The sequence below is a fragment of the Corvus kubaryi genome, unplaced genomic scaffold (assembly GCF_017639235.1).
Source record: "Corvus kubaryi isolate FWS band 111438036 unplaced genomic scaffold, C.kubaryi_AGA036_p1.0 137, whole genome shotgun sequence".
Taxonomy (NCBI): Eukaryota; Metazoa; Chordata; class Aves; order Passeriformes; family Corvidae; genus Corvus; species Corvus kubaryi.
In genome coordinates, this window is record NW_024580671.1 from 10,198,568 (window position 1) to 10,221,665 (window position 23,098).

Genomic DNA, 23,098 nt, shown 5'->3' on the forward strand with positions numbered 1-23,098 from the left:
GGCACCGTGAGCCTGTGTGCTAGTGCACAAGGGCAGAGCCTCTTTATGTAGCTGCCCTATTAATAAGTGCACAAAGGAGGGAGGAACATATTGCCAAAAAAACTCAGGAAAAATAGAAAAAATGCAAATTATTCACACAGGAAGATTTAAGGCTGTTGCTCTCCACTATTAGATTCACAGATCTAGCTTATAGAGGTGATCAGACTTCCTATTAAAATACTTTGAGAACTGAGAATCATGCCAGTGATAGCAAGGAATAGCACAGCTTAGATACAAAAAAGATGAACAGAGGAAGTGGGAAGAAAAGACATCTGCAACTCCAAAGCCAGTATTAGAATTTACGAAGCTGTACATTTGGAGTCCTCTGGAATGTGACTGCCTTCTTTAAAAATCCTAGAAAATCAAGATTGCATGCATACTTACAACATTTTTAATCAGTCCTTCACGAAGTAAAATATTGTTCTATATGTTGAAATAATGTGACTTTTTCCAAGCTTTTTAAGTGATACAAGAACAAGCAATAATCAGTTACCACACACCAGCACATAGTTCCCTGGGATGTACCAGTGAGATATCCCAGCTATCTAATACTCCAAGTCACATCGCAGCATGGCCCTGGAACATTCATCAGATGGTTCAGCTTGCATCTGACTCTAAAAGCTCACCTTGCTGCTGAACAAATATAACAGGCCATGCTCGCCAGCCATTGCATCCCCAACAATCTGCGTGAAGAGTTTTTAATGCCAAGAACAAAATAGCACTGACAAGTAACAACAAGATAATCTGAGATGTTCTGGTTTTGCAGTGACTGTCTCCCACAATCTCTCTGTTCCAGCTCATGCCTGTTTTTAAGCATCGAAGCTGGTGGTGACCAGATAGAAGGAAGTAATTCCTCATAGTTGAAAGAGAACCTGAAGAGGTCATTTACCTCATCCAAAAAGCTCTGGAGCATCCCTTTTCCTCAGTATCTCAGTGTATTTTGCCACTTTTCCCTGTCAGAGATTCTGCAAGTGATCTTTTCTTTTAATACTTTTTAATCAAATACTCTGATTATAGAGTGACTGTTGAACTTGTCAACATGATTTTGTTATGAACACCAACTATCACTTCTCCTCCCTGTTTCTGAAGCTACTTAGCCTTCCTAAGAAGAAATTAAGAACTGCTCTAACACAACCTGGATGGAGAAGCTGACATCAATGACATTTAGGAACTTACTTCTTAATCTGTATTTAGATCTTTGATGAGTTAGATCAATGGATGCTATGACTAAGTACCTTACTGCTTTATCTACCTAAGGTTTCAGGTAAGTTACATTTCTTTTGTGCTTCCCTGGTAGCAAAGGTCAGTAAAAGTTACTCACTTTCAAAATGCCTTTTGGTATTCATTTCTCTCTTACTTGAGCAGAGAGTTCCTTATGCTCTTAAGAGTTGTGCTGATAACTTTCATACAATGGGACTGATGGCAGGCTAGGGTAAATCAGGGCTGATGCAGAGAGTTTGGAAAGCCTATTGCAAAACATCTGGAAATGTAGCCAAGAGGAATTTGTGAGAGGAAAACATCTGATCACCCCCAACCTTATAATTTTCTTCATCTGTTCTCTAGCACCTGTGCTGAATCGTGTAGCCTTGCAAGTTAGTATAGGGGCCATGTTAAAGGAAAGATACCAGTAAACACAAGAGGTGAGAAAGGAAAGGATGGGAACCTTGATGGGGATATAGGGGTGGCAGCATTGTGCAGTGCTGAAGACATGGGGATACACTCATTCTGGTGGAAAATGCAACATGCAGAGAGGAGAAATGACCTTCAGAGTCACTGGCTGACACTGTGAGTCCAGACAAGGCAGGCGAAGGAAATTTCAGGAACTGCTGGAGGTTTCTTAACTTGCTTTGTATTTGACTGCTGGGGCAGCAGGAATCCAACAAAAGCTCATGTGTAGCTGTCCCTCAGGAGAGCCTCTAGCTGCATGGGCAGCTATTATGGCTTAATTCCTGATACTAATTGGAATGTTTCCGAAGTATCGACACAAAGAGTGACATAAAATCACATACATTATCTCTACGTTTCATTTGATATGTAGAAGCAGGGAGACAGAAGAACAAGCTTTGGAGATACGTCTCTTTTTTTGAGAGAAGTGTGAAGCTGGCACAGCAGATGGCACAGCTGAAGGCACTGTGTGTCCTTGGGCACTCCTCTTTCTTCAGTGCACAGATATGTTTCTACAGCATGGGACCCCGACGGTCCCGTTTGCACCCTGTGCTCTCTGACTTTCCATGGTCTGAGTGACAGATATACAAAAAAGACTCCACTGGAGTCCGTGTATATTATCCATGAATTTGTCCTTTGTTTTTAACATAAAACAAAACTGAGATTTTTGCCCTTCGTGATTTCAATGCAGATACTCTAACTTGAATATCACGTCTCACCTCCACAGTGACATGCAGGATGCAGCAAATATTACAGGAGATGCCCCAAGAAAACTCCAGCCCTCCCAGTAGGCAGTAGGAAATTCACCATTACCATTCTCTGGTGACTGGGGGTCATGCTGAGACAATTGTTTGCATTTTCTGTGCTTACTTTTGCTATTACTAAGGTGGGATTTAAGTGTTCAGCAACAGCTTTTGAGACCTACAATTTCTTCCTGTTATGGAACAGCATTCTGAAGACGTATATTACTCTAAATTAAAAAAGCATAAGTCTATTTATCATTCATCAAATGAATTCTGTTAATTATTCCGATATAATTCTTATACTCTTAAATTCCAAAATTTTCTAACCAAGTGCATAGCACAATAAGCATTTTAGACACTAACAAAGTACTGATAATTAGAAAAAAATTGTTTCACCTGTGAGTTTTTTTGTGGTTTACTTTGTTCTCTAACAAACTATGAGGAAAAAAATATTTTTCCTACAACCTTTTTTGCTTTCAAGTACTTTGTTAGAAAAAAGTCTATTTTAAGTGCCAGTAAAATTCATCATATTATGACAGGAAACCAAAATTGTTTCATTTATAAGATCTTCCAACAGCATGAAGCTAACCCCATGGTCTCTGAGACAGAAATTCTGCCAGCTATAGACTTAAAAAGAATAAGCAGAGAAAAAGAAGTTTCTCAGATGGAACTATTAGTCATGAGATGAAGAATGTGTGTCCCCTACAGATGTTATAGCTATTTGTATGATAAATCCTGATCATCACTGTAGGAATTTTGCAGCCTTCTTTTAAGTTAATGCTCAAGTTCCAATTAATCTTCTTTTGACAATGTTTGTCTAATATTTCAGTGTTGAACATTTCCAGGGTTACATTTGCAGTGAGCCTACTGGGTACTTTAAAAACTGTATTTCTGACTTTGTACTTGCTTCAGAAAGACTTCTTTTAATTCTTCAATGCTTCACAGATATTTCTAGGTAAGAGAAGTATAATAAACATTGATAAATATTTATTAAGAGCACATCTAGACTTGCAAGTTAACTGGAATTAACAGTGGGGTTAATTTGGAGCAAGCAATAGTCATGGAACAGCTCCCCAGGAAAAAAATATGTATTCTATAATAAAATTACCTCATTCTCACGTTCAACACTTGAACCGTTTTGAGTAACATAAGATAAATGAGAACAAAGCATGTTTGTTCCAGTTTGCGGGATCATTACTTTACTTAGGAATGACAGTCTAGGGAATTCAAAATGAAATAAGGGATGTGAAAATACCTTAAGGTGTCTCCAAGAAACTTGAGGTTGCATAAATATAGACTCAGATGCCAGCAGCCCTTTTAAAACCAACACTACATTGGCACTCTTCAAAGGCCTGTGTAATGCAGAACATGGTGCTACATAGGGCACTGCAGCCCCCCCCCCCCCCATAAAAAAGAAAGGTTTTTTTTACAAGGATGCCATTGCCAACATCATTGAGTGAATGCATCCTGTTCACTCAGAGGCAGCAGGAGGTCTGGGATTATTGTCTGGTTTGGGAAAGTGATAGCGAGTTCTTTGGTGGGGAAACAAAACCAGTGATATTCTATTTGGGTGGTAGATGTTGAGGTGATGTTGCCAGTATATTCACTTCTCCTCCACTCTTACATATTGGGAACAAAAGAGAAACTCTGAGTCCTTGTGCCATCTGACTGTCATTGAACAGCTTCTTGGTGGAAGAACTGAGTGCTATCCCTATAAAGGAAAGGCTGCTGTACTTCTCACAAAAATAAGGGGGTTTTCAGCCTTGATGTTGCTTGGTTTTAACATCTACCCTGGGTTGTTAGCTGAAATCTGTGCTGAAAGACACAGCACTGATGAGACCGAGGCGTTAAATCTCAGTAAGTCTCAGTTCCAGGTACAGAGTTTGGGGAAAAATTGAAGTGGGACCAAGAGCCCAGGGCAGAAAGGCCTGGTGACATGTAGTGAGCAGGCATGCACCACAGCTGCAATAGTGCCAAACTTTTACTGGAAAAGCCATGCCCCTGCCTTCAATGCCAAGGGGGGCAGCAGGCAGCATAGTGCACCTAACAGGAGAACTGCTTCAAAAGAGAGAGTCAGTAAACTAATTGTAGCTTAATCCACGAAGCAAGTTGAAGCTCTGCAGAGAGCACTTTCCCTTCAACAGAAAAGCAGAAATGTGACATTCTGCTCCACACCCTAGTTTTGGTGACTGCACTAAAATAAAGGGGGTAATGGCAGATAATGTGTGAAGCTATCCCCCATGGAATCCCTCTGTGTTTTGTCAAGATCCAAGAATCAATCTTAGCATAGAGTTTATTCAAGCAATATTTAAAGCAAGTAACCTCAAACTCACAGACTAAAATCTTAATAGAAGCAAGATGACGCAAGTATACGAGATGTAGGCATTGGCTATTTAAATGCTTCCTGCTGTAGATTTCACTCTCATATAGTTACAAAGATAAAATCTAATGTGGAAAGAAAAAGCAATGTAATGCCTCACATTTCAAACCCAAATCATGCTGTAACTGGGATAAAAGGCAACGTGCTATTCCATAAACACCCTGATTAATATATATTATAAAATTCGTAACATCATGAGCAATTATAATCAGTGCATTAAGCAAATTATATAGAAGATAACATTGGCCTAAACCCAAAATTGACATAATAATATCAGGTTTCCCATTTAAAACAGACTTTTTCATCTTAACAAAAAATGTATTTTGAATTACCTTTTCAGGCAATGGACATTTCACCTAGCTTCAGGACAACAGCCTATTCTTAATTTAATATTGTTTAACTTTAAGGAACACCCAGGAATAGTTAACTGAATAAGTAATAGTATGGTATTAGGATATCTGGTTTTTTCTTCCAACTGCTCCCCTGTTTGCTGTCCTGTGTTTTTTGTCTTGTTAGACACACATTAACCTGTTAAGACTGACCTTCACTTCCCTCCCAATCCCTACAACACATTACAATTCTTTAAAAAGACATCTTGAGAGAGACTGCCTTTTGGTAATCCTCCTCAACTGAGCTCTACAGACTGCTCTGGCATGCATTGTGTACATGCATCTGTCACGAAAATTTGATGACAAATCATCTGTTTCCTGACAGATAGGCTGCACTGACTTCAAATTCCCATGAAATGTTTTTGTCCACCAGGAAGAAAAACATTCTCCTCTATAGCAGTGATCATTCTCAATCTTCAATCCTCCATTTGCTTTAGTCTGTATTATCATTTATTTGTATTATAATTGTTCTGGATCAATTAAAGCCTGTTGCAAGATACATCTTCCTGATCATCTTTTGGGAAAATGTAAAGAGACTGGAACTAATGAAAGGAATGAAAGCAAATGTTTCACAGTAACAATGCTGTTTTCAGAGGGTGAGAAACGAAGATCCTTTTTAAGACTGACCTACCCCAGTTTGTTTAAAACTAAACTGAACTTGAACTGATAAACTACTTTTTTGAGATTAACCTGAATAGTGTACATTCAGCAAAACACTGTAAATCTAAACATACCTGAATTGGAGTCAAACTTTGTTTCTGACCTGAAAAAGAAAATAAAAAGATCGTAAGTTACAAGAACTGCTTTATGCCATAAAAGCCATTTGTCAGACTGATCCCCCAGCAAAAGCCATCTTTAACAAGACTGTCTAACTCTGTACATTAACATTTAATGCATTCAAAGGCATTTGAACCCAAGTAATAATAATTATCTTTAACATTTTACCGTTTTCTACACTGTAGAAAAACACTCTTTGTAGAGTTACAAAGAAGATATTTTAAAAGGCAGATCACAAAATGAATGAAGAAAATAAAATATAAATTTAAACCAGGATTACATTATATACTGTGAATCATATCATACAGTTGTTTGTATGAAATAAAGTTTTCATTCATTTTCATTTTATAAAGTCATTAAGAGGATTTAATTTATTCACTAATGTTTCCAATCTATTTTTGAAGCAGATACCGTTTCATTAATGTCATATGCATTGTATCCAATGATCTGTACTTAATTGTGCAACATCCTAGGCGGTTTTTGTTTGTGCATGTCTTCAATTTACTCATTCTGCACATAGGAGTGAGTGGTTTGATTTTCTTAAAAGTGGAAAGTGGGGGGTGGGAAAGAGGAAGGGAGCCAGACCTAAATTTTAACTTGTTTTTAAAGTCTTTGCAAAAAGACAATGTTGTTTGCATTATGCACCATTAGCTTTGGTCGTGCACTGCGGATTTTTCTCTCTCTAACAAGTAGTGTTTTCTTCTAAGGGCTTAGCACTTAGCAAATGAACCCTATAACCTGTATATTTAATAAAAGGAAGAAAAAATTAGCCCTTGTGGGAACATCATGTTTCAGATATCGGTTAATAATACTTGTAAATGTAGAAGCCTTTGAAGATCTCAATTTAACTGTGGGAAAACTTAAGTTGGGTAATTACTCAAGATGCTGCTGATGTGCTGTCAAGCAGAATTAACCCTATGACTAGGGCTATCTACACAATCTGCTACAAGACAGCATTGTCTATACTGAGCTCTCAAACCAATTAACAGGCATGTTCCAATCAGATTTATATCACCCACTAACAATCAGTTGTACACATGGTCATGGCTGTCACAGCAGGACACAAGGTCTGACCAGCAGGAGACCTGTTAAAGCATGTTACGTCGGCAGCAAAATGCATTTCCCCAGAAATTCTAAGGAGGAAGTACAATGTTGGATCCTTTTACATTGCATCAAGGAAGGGATGTATTTTGGGTAGTTACAGTCCTTCTTTTTTCAGAAGCAAATGACTGAAGCTCAAAAACTAATTGCAGATTTATTTTCAACTTTTATAAGCTTGTACATGCTGTTACATGTAGATGTCTTTTACATGCATTCTATATTTTTATATAACTTGCACTGTAATTCTATACCAAATAACTGTGCTACAGCAATAAATATAAAATCAGTCATAATTTAAAAAATTAACAGGTTCATGCTATTAAAGACATCAGAAAGGAAACAACTTTCTTCTCCCATTCCACTAATTCTGCGCCTTCCTCCAGTGCTCACAATAGATATAATCTCAGGACATGAAAATATGCTCTTAAATATACACTTAAATATACTTCCAGGAGATGAAAAGATGAAAAATACATATCTTCATAATTAGTATTTTTAAAGTACCACCAAGAGCACTGAACAAAGAAAGCATGTTGCTGACATGCCTTCACAAATATCAACACTGGTAACTGCCCAGGGCACCAGCCCATGCTCAGTTTGGCAGTATGATTCAATTGGAATTTACACCAGCAGGATGAAGTCCCCACCCTGTGAAAAGTGGTAACCTGGGGGAAATCCACTGAGTTACAAGTAAAGCCACTTAGTGTTTTATTTAAAATATTCTCCTCAAGCTGCTGTATATCTGCCTACACTATTCTCTCTTGTTCATCACGGTATCAGCAACACCTCACTACCTACATAGTCAGACAGAATGTATGAATGTTACCCTCAGCATCTGTTTAGCTGCACGATCAACTTCTCGTTGCCTAAATTCTAGATACTCACTATTAGCTGGTCAAACAGAGTTCTTGCTTCTCAGCCTGAATGGCTTGTTATGGACATATGCACTGCAACTTCTGCCATCAACAAACTGGCCCAGGGGCCAAGGTGGCAGAGAGTGCATAGGGAGGAGGGTCACAAGGGTCAATGGGCACTGTAATGAGTACCAAAGCTCCAAACAGTCATAAATTACTGGACAACACATCAGAAAACTGATATGGGGGTGATAAATGAATCGAACTTTGTCTGGCAACAGCAGAAGAGCTATGAAAGAAAACACAGCATGGGAGGTAGTACTAGGAGCCATCGAGAGCAGGATGGTCACCTATGTTATGGTCACCATTTCCCCTTGGGAAAATGATGTAAAATTTAGGACACAGTATTACAGAAACTGTTAGAGATCTTAGTAAGGCACAGAAAAAGTGGAGGAGAATAACGAAGCGTCTTTGGCATTGTAAATAAACAAGTGGCAGATGTGAGAAGCACTCTGCAAGAACACAAAATCACCTTGACTACTTGAAGGAATGACAAAGCTTACAGCTATTTTAATGGAAGCAGCACTTTTCCCCTCTTTGAGTATTTATATCTGCTTCTCAACAGCACGTTAGACAAAAGTATCAGAAACTAATTGCACATAGGTGTTTAAAATGTGCAACTAAAATATGGCCATTAAAAAGGATAAAATTAAATACTGAAAGTACATTCCAAAGGGATGTTTTCTACACACAAAAATATTCACTCTGACTCCTTTATACTTTTAAAACTACATCACGTAGAAGGAAAAAGCCTCCTCAGTACATTGTTTGTTATCATAGTACGTACTCTGATATCCAACCTAAGCATCCTACCAGACAAGATGCACCTTACAGTGCTAGGTCCTGACTGTACTAATTGTCTTTTATAATTTATCACAAGAGGGGAACACCCCAACACCACCCCCAGCCTTCCACCCCCACCCCCCCCCATGAATGGATAATAGCTTTCTTCATATTTTCTCTGCTTCTGTCTCATAGGAGTATTCTGAAAGTCAGGTAAGCGTTCATAAATATCTTTGGAAATTAGTCTATATGCATAAAGGGAAAAAGACAGTATTTATAAAGTGCTTTTCATTTCCAACTTCAATATGGCTCAAATACACACAACACATATCAGTACAAATGTCAAGTAGGCTTAGCTACCAACACACCATGTGCAAGGACATGGTGAGCTACTGGAAAGATTTAGCTAAGCACAAGGTGCTGCAACACTTTTAAAGATCCCAGGAATAATTAAGTCAGACACAAACAATAGAATAGATGATGGTAATTTTATCTGTACTGCAAAGAGGTGCAGGGTTTTAACCTGTTTCTTTTAAAAGACATCATATACCAGATCTTCAGACTGCCAAGTACTAAGAAAGAGACAGAAATGGAGTGATGATAATCATCATGTGTTCCTATAGACTGAATTTTAAACTACTGCCTTCCTAAGTATGTCTGAACTGCAGTTGTTCAGTGCCACATATTAGTGTCAAGAGACACACTACAGCTGAAGTTAATGCAAATCTGCTACTTGCCAGGGAAGCAGGCCTTTGTCAGAGAGGAAAGAGGATTTACTGCAGAACCTCTCCTGTTATGTTACAACTGCCTTTCCTTTTACCTTTCATGATGAAGTATTTAACAGGTTTATATAGGTTTTGTTGAGGGAACATGGGGAACAGCCTTTGGAAGCCCTATAACTCTCTCAGACAGTATTCTGCAGTTCTGATCCTTGCATTTTAACATGGAAGGAGTCATTTATCCTCTTAGCTTTCATAGGCCTTTGCATTAGCAGTTTATACCAGGCTGTTCCTTTGCAAGGTTTTGCTTCAAGGATGCTAAACACAACATTGGTGGGGGCAGACATTCAAAATACTACTCTCTGAAAAGGACATTGATAGAATAAAGATCTGTTACAGTCATAAAGAGGATTGATGCATCTTCGGTATATCTTCATTTTCCAAGAATTTTACTCCATATTGGCATGGGCAATTTACTGAAGAGATGATGGTCTACCAGGCTCCTGATGCAATCCAAGCCAACCCATGTCCTGGTCCAGGTGACTGAGCAGAATACAATCAACCCTCTCTCTTTTGTGTTTGCCCCCTAGTGGTACAGAAAATACCTAGTTGGAGTATCTGTGTTCCTGGTACAGCATTGCTAGCAATCTGAAGAAGGCCAGGACAGTAATGTTCAGTTGTGAACATATCCCTGGAGGCTGTGTTGGCCCTTATCATGCTGATGAAAACCCTAGATAGGACCTAGGCAAACTGCAGGGGAGGCTCAGGCCAGGGACCATTCCCCAAAAGCAGAATGAACCAGGCCATTCTGTTTCAGAGTAGAGGAACTTAGGCTAAAAACACAAGCCATGTCTTGTCACTTGCCTTTAGGGCCAGAGAAGAGGCTTTTGTCCATTTTATTTGTAAGTATGGACATAACCCTTCTGAAAATGCAAGCCATTACCTGGAAAGCAGTCACTGATCTGGAGTGTGTCCAGAGAAGGGTAAGGATGCTGGTGAAGGATCTTGAGCACAAAAAGGAGGCTCAGGGAAGGCCCTATCACTCTCTACAACTACTTGAAAGAAGGGTGTAGCCAGGTGGGTGTTGAGCTCTTCTCCCAAGTGACAAGCAACAGAATGAGAGGAAATGACTTCAAGTTGTACCAGAGGAGGTTTAGATTGGGCACTAGTAAAATTTCTTCATGGAAAGCATTGTCAACACTGGAACAGACTACCTGGGGAAGAGGTTGGGTCACCATGCCTGAAGGTATTTTAAAGACATGTAGATGTGGCACTTATAAACATGGTTTAGTGGTGGGCTTGGCAATGCTGGGTTAACAGTTGGACCCAATGATCTTGAAAGTCTTTTCCAACCTAGACAATTTATTGATTCCTACACTGGTGAGAACCAACTTACTTCAGACAAATGTTGTTAAGTAGAAGCTGCTGGGTTTGATGGTCTTTTAAGGAAACTAAGAGTCAGTGAAGACAGATGAAGTTGCTCAAGTAGTTCTATTAGATCGTACTAGAGAAACCACATCAATGAGGTCATATGGGCTCTCCTAGACAGATAAGCAGGGGTGATTTTTCATTTGGCATGCTCAAAGAATGTAAAGATCAGTGAAAAAGCTTAAAAACCATTAATTAAGCATGCAGCACTGGTGCAAGGAAATTCCTTATAAAGATCTAGCCTGGTGACTGAAGTCCTCCCTTGTCTTGTGAAGCCAAGAGTGGTACAGTGCTAATGGTACAATTTTATTGCCCAGCCACTCTTTCATTTTCTCTTGATTGGATGTCTGAGAGATGTTGAGAAGACCTGACACAGCTCAACAAAAATCAAATGAAAACATAACATGGGTAAGGCTGTTGCTATGCCTGCTAGTACATGTTCAGAAGAGCCAACACCATTACCAAGAATTCTTTCCAGGAAGCAATAAAGGCAGCAGTGGGTGATTTATGAAGACTTGGTAATTTAGTCTTTGGCCCTAAAAATTGGAAACTGACAAAACAATAATATTTCTTTTTTAAAAGGAAATCATTCTCCCAGGCTTCCCAGTTCCCATCTATACCACATCTTTCTCACAGTCCTGCATATGGTAAAGGACATGACCATGGCTTATTAAATAAGGAATAGATTCTCTCCTATGGCAGTAGCATGAGTCGTGGATTTCACTCAGGTCCATTTTAACGCCCTCTTTCCATGGCTGTGGACAGAATGTATTTTTGCATAATGTATAAGAATATGCCTTGAAAAATTAAAGTAGGCACAACATTGCAAATACATTTGTCCCTTAGAAAACACTGAGGATTTGTGTGGCATAGGTGGGTCTTTGTGAACTGATACAGAAAAACACAACCTTGCTGTGGAGGCCATCCAGCCACGATAAACATGGCTGATAAAATATAAACACAAGCAGGTGTGTTTGATAAGTATAAGGACTTTTTCTTTCCTTATTAGTTTTCTATCAGATCCACGTTCTGCATTGAGACATGTTTCAGGCACACCAGGTGAGGCCCAGTGAAGAGAAAGCCATGAAAAAACACCCTGGAGAAAGATGGAGGACAGCAGGGCTCCTTCTTTTATCATAAGCCTACAGCTAAATTGGAGTAACACAAAACTGCATAAGGACTGGCTTGCAGAAAAGGAGGTCCTTGAGATTAGTTTATTGTCTCTCTCATTTATTGCTTTCTTTAGACAGCTGTACTGGGATGTAGGAGACTGCCTGCCATGAAAGTTCAGAGATAGAATAATAAGATTCAATAGCATGATTATGGATTTTATGTGTGAGGCACCTTTGATTGTGGAAAAAGTTAAAGCATGTCCTCCATAAAGCTTGGGAGGTTTCTCATAACACTAGCACAAGTAGGTAGATGAAGAGATGTGAAATTCCTAATTGTTTCTTTTATCTTTCCTGTGATAGAGACAAAGTTCTGTTTTAAAGACTTACCAAAAAACAGGTCTTTCATCTGGAGTGTAAAATTCATGTGTTCCCTGACCTCGTGTGTCACATGGTAATGAAACAACGTAAATCAGAAATGTTAAAAGTTGAAGTTTGTTAATATTACTGCTGAAGCTCCAGTCTCTTTCCTAGTTAAACTGACAGGTCCATAGTCCAAATATATATATTTACAGATTACAACGACATAAAGACAAAAAAATTAATGGACATCAGTGAGAAACAAATGTAAATGCAAGTTTCAGATGACTATCGGGAAATTACAAAACAAAAAGCACCAAAAAAATCCCATGCCACCACAAAAACTACTTGCATTTTAAACGGAGCAATGGACTTTATTTGTATTGTACTCCCATCTTACTCCTAAAGAAATACTTCAGTGATTTACACTCTGTGGAGAAAACGTAGTAAATAGCATACATTTTGCATTCTCTTATCTGTGTTTCCTTCTCACTTTTTTTAGCTGTCTGGGCTGAATCAGTGACCAAGATTCAGAAATCTGTCTTCCCCGGTTGACGAGGACATTATGTACTGATATTTTGAGGTCAGTAAACAAAAGAACACGGACTCCTACTGGTTTCTGCATTTTTTCCCACTGTTGCCAGCCAGTTCAGAACTGGCTGAATTTGACGTATGCCAGAGGTGGCAAGAGCTCACAAGGCAACACAAAGACTTTGGGGAGATTGAGTAAAGGCCAGTCTAGTCTCAGGACACAATCAGTCAGGTGTTTTCTTCAGGTGCCCACTGGCTTTAGAATTATTAAAATTAAAAAATAACTTCCCTCTTTGCCTCTCTCCTCCAATAAAATCCACAGGGGTCTCAAAGAGAATCTAAAAACAGAGACATTTCCATATAGCACATTCACAAAGAGAAATGCAACTCATTAACTCAAGACTATGCCAAAGCATACTGTGTACTTGAGATAATCACAGATAAGTATCATACTGCAGTTTTTTCCCATCTTAAAACTATTGTGAAGGCAACTGGAAACTAGTTCACATTCATTTATGTGTACAACTGCTGTCCAAAACTCACCCCACAAAAAAACCCCTACTCTTTCTCCTTCAGATGATAGAAAGGAAGCCAGTCTTGAAGGTAGAAAGTGAAATCCTGACTCCATTGTATTCATTTGCTAAATGTGAATTTACTTCAACAGAGCCAGGATTTCCCTCCAAAAGATTTAGCTATAGTAAGCAGTGGAATGTCTAAGTGGCAGAGTAGAAAACTAGGTTAGGGAAACTTTGGATCCCCACTTTGCACCCTCAAGCCAAGGATCATAGTAACACATGACATGAGACTATTGTCTGTCTGTGTCTGTAACCCTCAGATTTTCAACCCAAAATATTCACATTATTACCCAGTTTCTGCAGGTAGTCCTTCTAACAGAGGAATTAAACATTACAGAAATGAGATGCTTCTTTCACTTTAGAGACAGTCTCTTGAGGACAACGATCACTACCACATCTGGTGATTGTAGAGCTACATCAATTGTATTTTCTTTCAACCTATTACTGGCACAATATTCTATACTACTAGCGCTATCCTGACCATCCTGCTTCATGCTCTTGTAAAGCTACCTCTTCAAGTAGGGGCTGAGTTAGGGTGAACTGAGGGGGGAAAAAAAGCAAGAAAAAATTAAATTCTTCATCAGAATGAACACAAGCAGCCATAAATAAGAAAAAGCACATGAACAACAACTGAATCTGTGCAGAACAATGCAGCAATCAAGGGAATTCGATCAGCACTGCTTCTGGTACCAAATTCAGGGCCATAATTCCCACAGTACTTCTAAAGAGTATTTTTAAGCCAGCTCTCCATGTGTGCTAATTGGGATAGATAGAAATTCAGTAAGTAATACAATTTTCCACAGTTTTGTGTTCTTAACTGCTTGAATTCTAAAAAAAAAAAAGCATCTACTTTTTTCTCCATCATGAGCTAAAATGCTGTATGTAAAATTCAGCATCGCCATCCAGTATCTCTTAAAGCTACCTGTAAGTAATTCTAACAGTCACACCTCAGTATCTGTTGACACAGTGAGAGACTGTTACAATTACGTGACTTAGCCGCATATAGAAAAAAAAATTAATTACTAATTTTTTTCCCGTCTTATTTCCTCTTTTATCTGAATATTTTCTATCTTATTTATTTATCCAATTTTTTTATATTTACTATGAGACTAATTTACCACAAGACTAATTTTACTACAGCATTATTATTTACATTTCCTCTCTTGTATCCCTTAAAAGGTTGAATGACTTCACCATTCTGTGCTTCTATGAAATGACCTTATACAATTATGTATGAAATATATACAAGATTACACATAACCTAAGAGACAGAAATCGCAAAACTATATTTAGCATACTCACTTGAATAAAGGAGTTCCACAAACAACACATTTGTATATTCCTTTAGCTTTATGGTGTGTGTACTCCCCCTCAAAGGCACTGGGAAAACAACAACACTACATTTTAAAATTAAATAAAGGAATTTGTAGATTTTTTAATTATTAAAGTAGCTGAGTGTTTAGAAAAATGTTATAGAAAAGCCCCATGATTTCAAAGTTGGCAGTTGTTTTTTATTAAAGGTAGCAAATAAAGCAGGCACAGGAAAAGGGGAATGTCCTCGTTAGTGTGCCTCAGATGTTATGCATCATGCAAAAGGAAGCAAATTGTCCCACAGTTCAAAGGCCAGAACAACAACAAAAACAAAAAGGGGTAAAACTGGAGTCTTCCCCTATCTGGCAAGAGAAATGTCAAGTTTTTGTAAACACGAATTGTTTGGCACGTAGCTCAACCTGCCGCACCTCGCTGTGTCCATGTCTGGGCTGTGTGCGGGGCTCAGCGGCTGCAGTGGAGCGAGGTGTGAGGCCGCCCGGGCCCTGAGGAGCCGTGGCGCTGGGTCAGTCCAGCACAGGCTGCCTGGCCGGCAGAGACATTGTAGCTGAAAATGAAATAATTGGTCCACGATTTCAAGCTGTGAGCACCTTATATTTTCAGTTGAAAAGCAATATTCCAGCTTTAAGAGAATATTTTTCTAAGTTAACAGTCTAAAAGGCTAGGAGGTCATTCACCTAATACAAATCAGCTGCGCTCGCCCAACAAAAAGCTTATGTGCTCAGCAGCTTGTTTTTATTATTCTTTCACCCTTTTTATGAGGTCCAATTTTTTTTATAAACAGGATTTTTAAGAATGACCTAATCTCGGATTGTTTGTGTGCATTAAATCACATTGTTGGTCCCGTACACAAGAGCGTGGAAGGCCAGGGGGAAGGCAAGACAGGCCTCCCAGCAAAGACCACTGTCCCCATGCCCCGCCAGGGCTGCGGCAGGATGGAGAGGGCTGGGGCAGAGAGGGGACCGTCCCCACCAGCCTCTCTGGCGCATTCAGCCACCAAATTCAGCACTGTCAGGAAGAGGTTTGCCTATTAACCAGGACCCCACGTGCAGCGGGGAGCCCTTTCAGCTCATGAATGAAAACAAGCAGTTACATCATTAGTACGTTTAGAGCAGAGGTAAAGCCAGGGCCTTACGCCAAGCTCAGTGGTATAAATTAGACAACAAGAAATGGCTGGGCCTTGGCAAGTTACCTTTGGCTGGAATCAGCTGAGAGAGAGACTTTATTCACTAAAAACAATCTTGGAAGCCAGTCCTTTTTTTTCCCCTCCCAGACTTGAGGCTGGCTTCCAGCGACTAAAGCCATGTGAGGGCAGTTATTGAAAATTTTTCACATTCCAACCACAAATGAGCCAATAAATACCTTCTCCACATGTGCTTCAAAAAGAAATTGGAGTGGGGTGGAAAAGAACTAAATTATGCTACCTTCTTTCTGCAGCCAAAACGTCTATACTTACAATGGCCACCTTCAAAACTCCAGCCTCCTGGCACAGGGCCATTTCCCTCGTGGTTCTGCTTACTGCAATGTCTTACAAAAAAAGTGTACCTAAACCACTATTACTTCCACACGTTTTGTAGTAAACTAAAAACAGACTCTAAACATGAGCCTCGTAACTTTATAAGACATGCAGTGTTCATTAAAAGAAAAAGTCATACAAGACCCTTGGCCCTGGCCCCCTTGTTGCAGATGCTTGTCTTTGCAGTAGTGTTAATTTGTAGGGGTTAGTAAACAAGTGCAGAAATCCTGGGAGAAAAAAAACAACCAACAAAACTTGGTAGGGAAGGTGAGGAAATAGCAGTAAGAGGAGGGGTGGAAAAGAAAGATGCCTGTGTTTTGAGATCTGAGTTTCCTTCATCCTGCCTTACCTTTCAGTCCCCTTCTCCTGAGTGACATGGTACTGCAAGGGTGTCAGCCGCTTCCTCAGCTCCTCCTGGGAAAAGACCACCTTACAGTCCTTTTTATCCCTACATGACCCTGCAAAAGGAGAGGATATGGGAGAAGGAGCCTTTTTAGCTTAAATCCTGAATAATTGCTTTGGCAGACAGCCACAGCATAGCTTCTGCATTTACTTGTCAATGACCAGACTGGTCCCTAATGCACAAAGAATGGCTCAGCTGAACTGCAGCTGATTATTTCTTCTAATCCAAGTTTAGAAAAGAATTTTTATAGAGAGCCAGATGATTCCACTGGAGCAGTGACAATGTGCTACAGCCAAAGCCCTTTGGTGTGTTATACACTAAACTGTTGCACACGCAATCATTCACAAGAAAGTACCATTTTTCCAACCATTAAAAAAAAATCTGCAAAAATCCCTACTACAGCTGAAACATTCTTTACAAGACATCTATATTGGAGACTTACGGTAATGGGCATATGATGTTTAGCCAAAACATCTATCAATTTCAGTACCCTTTAAAGCAGTTGAAAAACAATTCTAACCTTCAGAATTACAGTAAGGTTGATTTAACTTCTAGTTGCATCCTCATTCTTTATAACAGTAGCCATTTCCTTTTTTCCCTGTTGAAGCACTAGAATAGGAGTCCTAAGGAGTAATTTCTTTATGCACACAGCTGTACAAGGTTCAACATTAAACGTATTGTAAAATTTAGGGTTGCTATTGAAATTACCCTCCTTTGAAAATCTAATCTTAACACTTTGCTTAGTTCACACGGAGAATCCAAGGAGTACATAAGGATTACTGTAAAAAATACATATTTGTATAGTGCAAAAATTCACATCAGAAAAGCAAAAAACAACAATAAGGTTGCTTTTGGGAATGAAAACTCCTGAACTAGTAACATAAATTGCAAAACATTCAGGTAACTTTGATAATCATTGGCAAAATTTAGCTGACAAAATACAGGAGGGAAAAAGCACTCTAATTATGACACTAATTAAAATATGGAACAATGTGAAATAAACAGTCCCAACAAAAAATATTTTTTGCTAGTAATGTATATACACTCATAAAAAGACCAATTGTGTTCCCAAAGTAGAGGCAACAGAGCTACCCATCTGTATGTCATTTAGTACAGGAGAGGCAATGGCAGGTTTAAATTACATGGTATTGGATTGCAATTTCCTAGCGTTGGATGCTTTTCTGCTTTTTTACCTTGAGTCATTACTAAGGAGCGTTCATAAAAAGTAGCTTAAAGCACAGATGCTTGCAAATCATTTAAGAAAAGATGTTTCTTTCTTCCTCCCCCTCTTCTTTTCTCAATTTTTTAATGTGTGGGGGTTGGTGAATAGGGGAGAGAGAAAAAGAATAATGCTGTTGGTCACTACTGAGTAACCCTAGGAAGTATTTTCAGGAAGAAAAAAGTAAAATTGAAAACATCTGATTGAAGTAAATAGTGCAAACATAAAAAGCTTTACTAGTGAAAGAAAAGTATTGAAAAGCGACTTTATTTCATAGATTAGAAATTACTTTTGATCTAAACATTCTTAAAAACAGATTGTTTTCCACTCTGACCCATCTCATTAGCTGTGCTGCAGAGCCTTCATTTTAATGGCAAGCTTTGAAAGAGCGCTGCTGTATGCCTGGGTTAGCTTCAATCTTATTTGGGAGAGGGATAAAGATTTCATTCCAGGTCTCTTTGTTTGTCTTTCAAGAACCACTAAAGCAGTATTCACACAAATTTTGCAGGAATGTGCCCTGTGCCATAGCTTACAAATTATTTGGTTTTGGTGCACTTAAAGGTCACCTTCCAAATTAGCAAAATTTTCCTACATCCTGGCTTTTCAACCTTAAATGTAAATATTGTTTCCTAACTGTAAGTGAGGTTTGTTCTTTATAACATTTGGTTGCTTATTTAAAGATGTCAAACTTTGGAGGTTTTTATGCTCCAAACGTGCAGGACTCTAGGACTAATAAGTCTTTCAAAGTATAGCTAACAGGGAAAGGAAGCATATGCATTATATAAATAGCTATTGTTATCTTGCATTACAGAGCTCAGAAAGAAACTGTTTGAGATACAGTCTTTTATCTATAATTTCAGTTTTAAAAAGTAGACTAGAGAGCAACAAAGAATCTTACAAACCAACATTTCTTTACTTTTTAAAATATCTACGCATAATTTAAAAAAAAAATTATTTGCTACTTAACTGCTGCAAAAAAAAAGCAAACTAAGCATAACTTCACCTTGAGAAAATAGAAAATACTGAGTGTTTTAAAAAAATGGTCAGTATGCCCCCTTTACTCTCCTTAAATAATTTTTCATCTCTTTTACAAATTTCATGTTCTCTACTCTATGGGTTCACTATATGCATAAGAAAATTTCTAGATGCCGTATGATCCATTACATAGATCAGAAGTAGGAAGCATGTTAAAAAAAGATCTTCTGCACCCCTAGTTTTAATAAGTAACCGCATGTTTTATAATACAAACAATTATTTATGTCTACAGGGGAATTTTGCCAAACTGCATTGGGGTAAAATGCAACTGACCCCAATAAAGGATTCTTCAAGTTTGTAATTTCAGTATCGATCAACAAAAAGTTGCACTACAAATTATAAAGGAAATCTCTTGGTCCAGCCCTTAGCATTCAAGAGTGGCCCTATTCAATTAATTGCATTTCTTATTTAAAAACAAATAGCTCAGTAAATGGATCACGCTATTTCCCTATTGCCATAGAGGCAAGGAGGTAAAGCAAGACTCATTTCTGACTGCAGAAGATGTAAGGGTATGTTATCTGAAGCAGGGATAGCCTACCAGCTTCTATAAAAATGCAATGAATCCTAGAAACTACGGGATGAGATTCTAGGAATACGCTCCTTCAGTTAGGAAAAAAATTACATGCAAGAGGGACAAAAGTGCACAGTTTCCAGTAAGAGAGTGGCTGCTTCTGATTTTGCAACTGTTCCTTTATGACATGAGATGACTGTCACATTCAAGCCAACTCTTGTATCTTGGGAAGGGACAACATAAAGCTACACCAAGATATGCCCAATATGAGAAAAATTGCCACTAGTAATGGAGCTGTTATCAAACTCATTATTAAACCAGAGAATAAACAGGCAGGCTGACCACCTTCCTCAGTCTGGTTCTCCATAGACGGCATGAGGTTTGGGCTGTGGAAAGGGTTCCATACAGACAACAAAATGCTTCAGCAACTCAGCCATAAAGGCAGGCTCACAGTTCATTGACAAATCATACAGTTTGAGGCAAACGAGAAAAAAGGTCATCAGTTCTACAAACAGCATATCAGTGTGGTTACTGATTAAAGGTGAGACTAAATTAAATACAGTATGAGAATAAGAGAGCCTGGATTCATAGGATCTATATTAGCACTTTTGTTCTTTGGTGGTGGTGTTCTCAGCAATGACTTTTAGAAAAGCCCAGAACAGGTATGTTCTGAACTCCAGTTAGATGCAGCTGTAAAAAGAGGTGAACACTGGCCTGCAAAGGCAGACAAAATTGCCTTCACATTCCATTGCAGGATTGAAGGCCAGATTAAATCTCTCTAATCAGCACCCCATGGTGCCTTCTTTGGGGATGGCACTCCTAAGAAGAGCAGTGTGCAGGCAGCTGTCACCAACAGGTACTCGCCTTCAGCCATCTGCCAAGAGTTCCAGCAGTGCAAAAAGCACTTAAGATCCTGGAGCAGGATGGAAGACTTTGTGAGGAAAAGACCAGGCTCACAAATCTTAATGCATAACATAAAAAAAAAAAGCTCAGGAGGGTAAAACAAACATGAACAGAAACCCTTCTTAGAGCCTTCATGGTATTCTCATGTTTAGGAATGTGGTTTTTTTTGAAAAGCAAGGCAGTGCATGCTGCCATTTACTATTCACCTGCAGACTGTGGGCATTTCAGAGTTCAGCTCTGAAGTTCGCTATACAAATTAAGTGAACAGAAAGTATTCTCTGGGTGTTGACCTAATAATGAAGACATTAAGCATCTCACCTCACATATAAGTTCCAACTGACCTTTTCAAACCTGTGGTTCATAACCTTCCTTCCCTATTAGCAATCACAAGAAAACCAGCAACAAGATATGTTCAGACAGACGGACACAAGTTAGCAGACCATTACTCCTCACCACTCAGCCCCTCACCTGTTCCAACACACCAGAGGGCGGTGATTAGTGTCTGACATGCCCTGAAATATGGTGGCATTTTGCTTGATGGCTTTCCTATATCAAAGAGTCTTTTGAACCATTCTAACAATTTTCTCTTATATTTTGTTGCTTCCTATCACTGAAATTAACTCAATATTTCAACTGCATGGAAGACACAACATACATTTTTCCTCTTCTACGTATGCTTATATTCCACTAGCATTAATGGACATTACAGTCATGCACTGAGCACATACCACTTAGACTTCCTGAACTAAATACAACAAGATCAAATGTTCCAGCAGAGCACAGCCATATAATAAATCTGGCTTCTAGTTTGCAGTACTACTTCTTTTAATATACCCAAGCAGTTTTTTAGGGGCCTTCCAGTACATTTTATTTTTCATATACCACCCCAGCCCCAATCCTGCAATGTGACCTGTGTAGGCAGACCCTTGGGAATATGCATAGCTACTTAAGGGTCTATGAATGTACATCAGATTACAGGATCAGGCTCTAAGTACACATCTCTACTTCCCAAAGTCTGTCCCCTCATGAGTGGATCAGACCTTGGTAGATCAATGGTAAATTACCTCAAATTGATATTAAGAGGAATTCTACAAAGTTAAAAAATATTTTCATACATTTCTTTAAATAAATATCCTTACATATGCTATTGCTAACACTTAGTGTTACTAAAAGTGGAATCTCTCATTTCTTATTACTTCAAATTTCATTTACACAGTTTATGCCTCTTGTTGACAGTTTTGCCTTGCTGTCTGATTAAGAAAAGGCAAACTCACAACTCTCTCTCACATATTTTAATTTCTGTTCAATTTGTTCTCTGCAGCCTCTGGTCTTCAGCCTTGGGAGAATGCTGCAGTGTTCTCTCACTGCAAACAAGCCAGGAACTGCTATCTAGTTTAAAAAAGAACAACTCTTCAGATTGGTTACATTGCAAACAGTTCTATTGGCTTGTATCTGGAAAACACAGTTTTATAAAACCTGTATTTGACATGATAGTTCTTTTATTATCCCCTCATGAGCCATTTCAAATTACCTTAGCCTGCTGGTGACTAGGATAGATGTTGCAAAAGAAACTCTGAAATGTTGGGAGGTCAGGTTTGAGTAAAATTCAAACTTCATCATTAAAAAACCCCTGTAAATGTTTTACACATTGAAAAACAGATCTGTGGCTCCTTTGCTTTCTTGCTGTAGGTAGCTAACTCCCACCTGCTGTTGAAATACCATTTGCAGTTTCATGCAAGCATTAGAAGTAATGGAGCGAAGACCATTTCCACTATATTGTGCGTTGAAAATCCAAAAGCCAGGTACAGGACAGCAGTTCGAATTTTGGGTCAAATGCCAGGCTCTATCTTAAAAGAACACCACCCAAAATCTAACTGTCTTTAAAAAAAATTATTTACTTAACACCCAGGAGGGTCAGCTGGCCACAAGGGAAGGGCAAGCCCCTGCTTTGCAAATTTGCAAACTTCCCATACAATCAAGTAACAGAGCTGTCACATTTATTTTTTCCACCTGGTAATCATCACAGCTCTTGTTTAATACAAATACATATATTTTGAATCACCATCAGAAATCTCCCATGTAAGACAGCAAATTTCTCAAGAACCAAAAAAAATTTTTTAAAAAAATCCCCAAACTGCCAGCTAATGCATCTCCTCTATGCACTTGTTTTCTCTCCACAGAAAGGGGTACTGGGATCCCAGCAGGCCCATATAGGCAGCATCTCTTGTTTCCACAGGTCTGAAGCCATGCTTGCAGCAATGGCTAAGGCAGCCATGCAAGCCAAAGAGACATTCCCTGGAAAAGAAATCTGAGACTGCCTCCCCTCCCTGTGAATGTAAAAAACATTTAACGAAAGACTGAAGTGTTTAGGGCAGTGGGAAAGAGGAAAGAGCCTGGAGCTCCTTTTGTCCTCTCCAGGCATGTCTACTTTACTTCCTTATCTGACATTAATGAAATAAATGTCACTACCAGACGCAATCTTGGTCTCACAATCTTTCCAAATTGTAACGACTGAGGAGTCCACCACCACCACTGCACTAGCTGGTGGAGACGAAGGCAGCTTCCTCTGGAGCTTTTTGAGCTGTCATCTTCACTAGTACTGCAGCGACAACAGCATGTGGCTCAGCAGAGGTTGGTGAATAGAAGAATCTTCAATTAAGCAGAGCAAA

General features: G+C 38.9%; 1 protein-coding gene across 7 annotated transcripts in view; it reads right to left on the minus strand.

The window, feature by feature from the left end:
* Nucleotides 1-23,098, minus strand: part of MSRB3 (methionine sulfoxide reductase B3) — an 81,985-nt gene that overhangs the window by 30,919 nt on the left and 27,968 nt on the right. For all 7 annotated transcript variants that reach the window (XM_042017840.1, XM_042017844.1, XM_042017839.1 and 4 more), the window contains 3 exons: nucleotides 16,708-16,816; nucleotides 14,816-14,893; nucleotides 5,951-5,979 (listed from right to left, as the gene is read on the minus strand). In XM_042017840.1, the coding sequence (XP_041873774.1) occupies nucleotides 5,951-5,979; nucleotides 14,816-14,893; nucleotides 16,708-16,816 (216 nt within the window). The remainder of the gene's footprint in view (nucleotides 1-5,950; nucleotides 5,980-14,815; nucleotides 14,894-16,707; nucleotides 16,817-23,098) is intronic.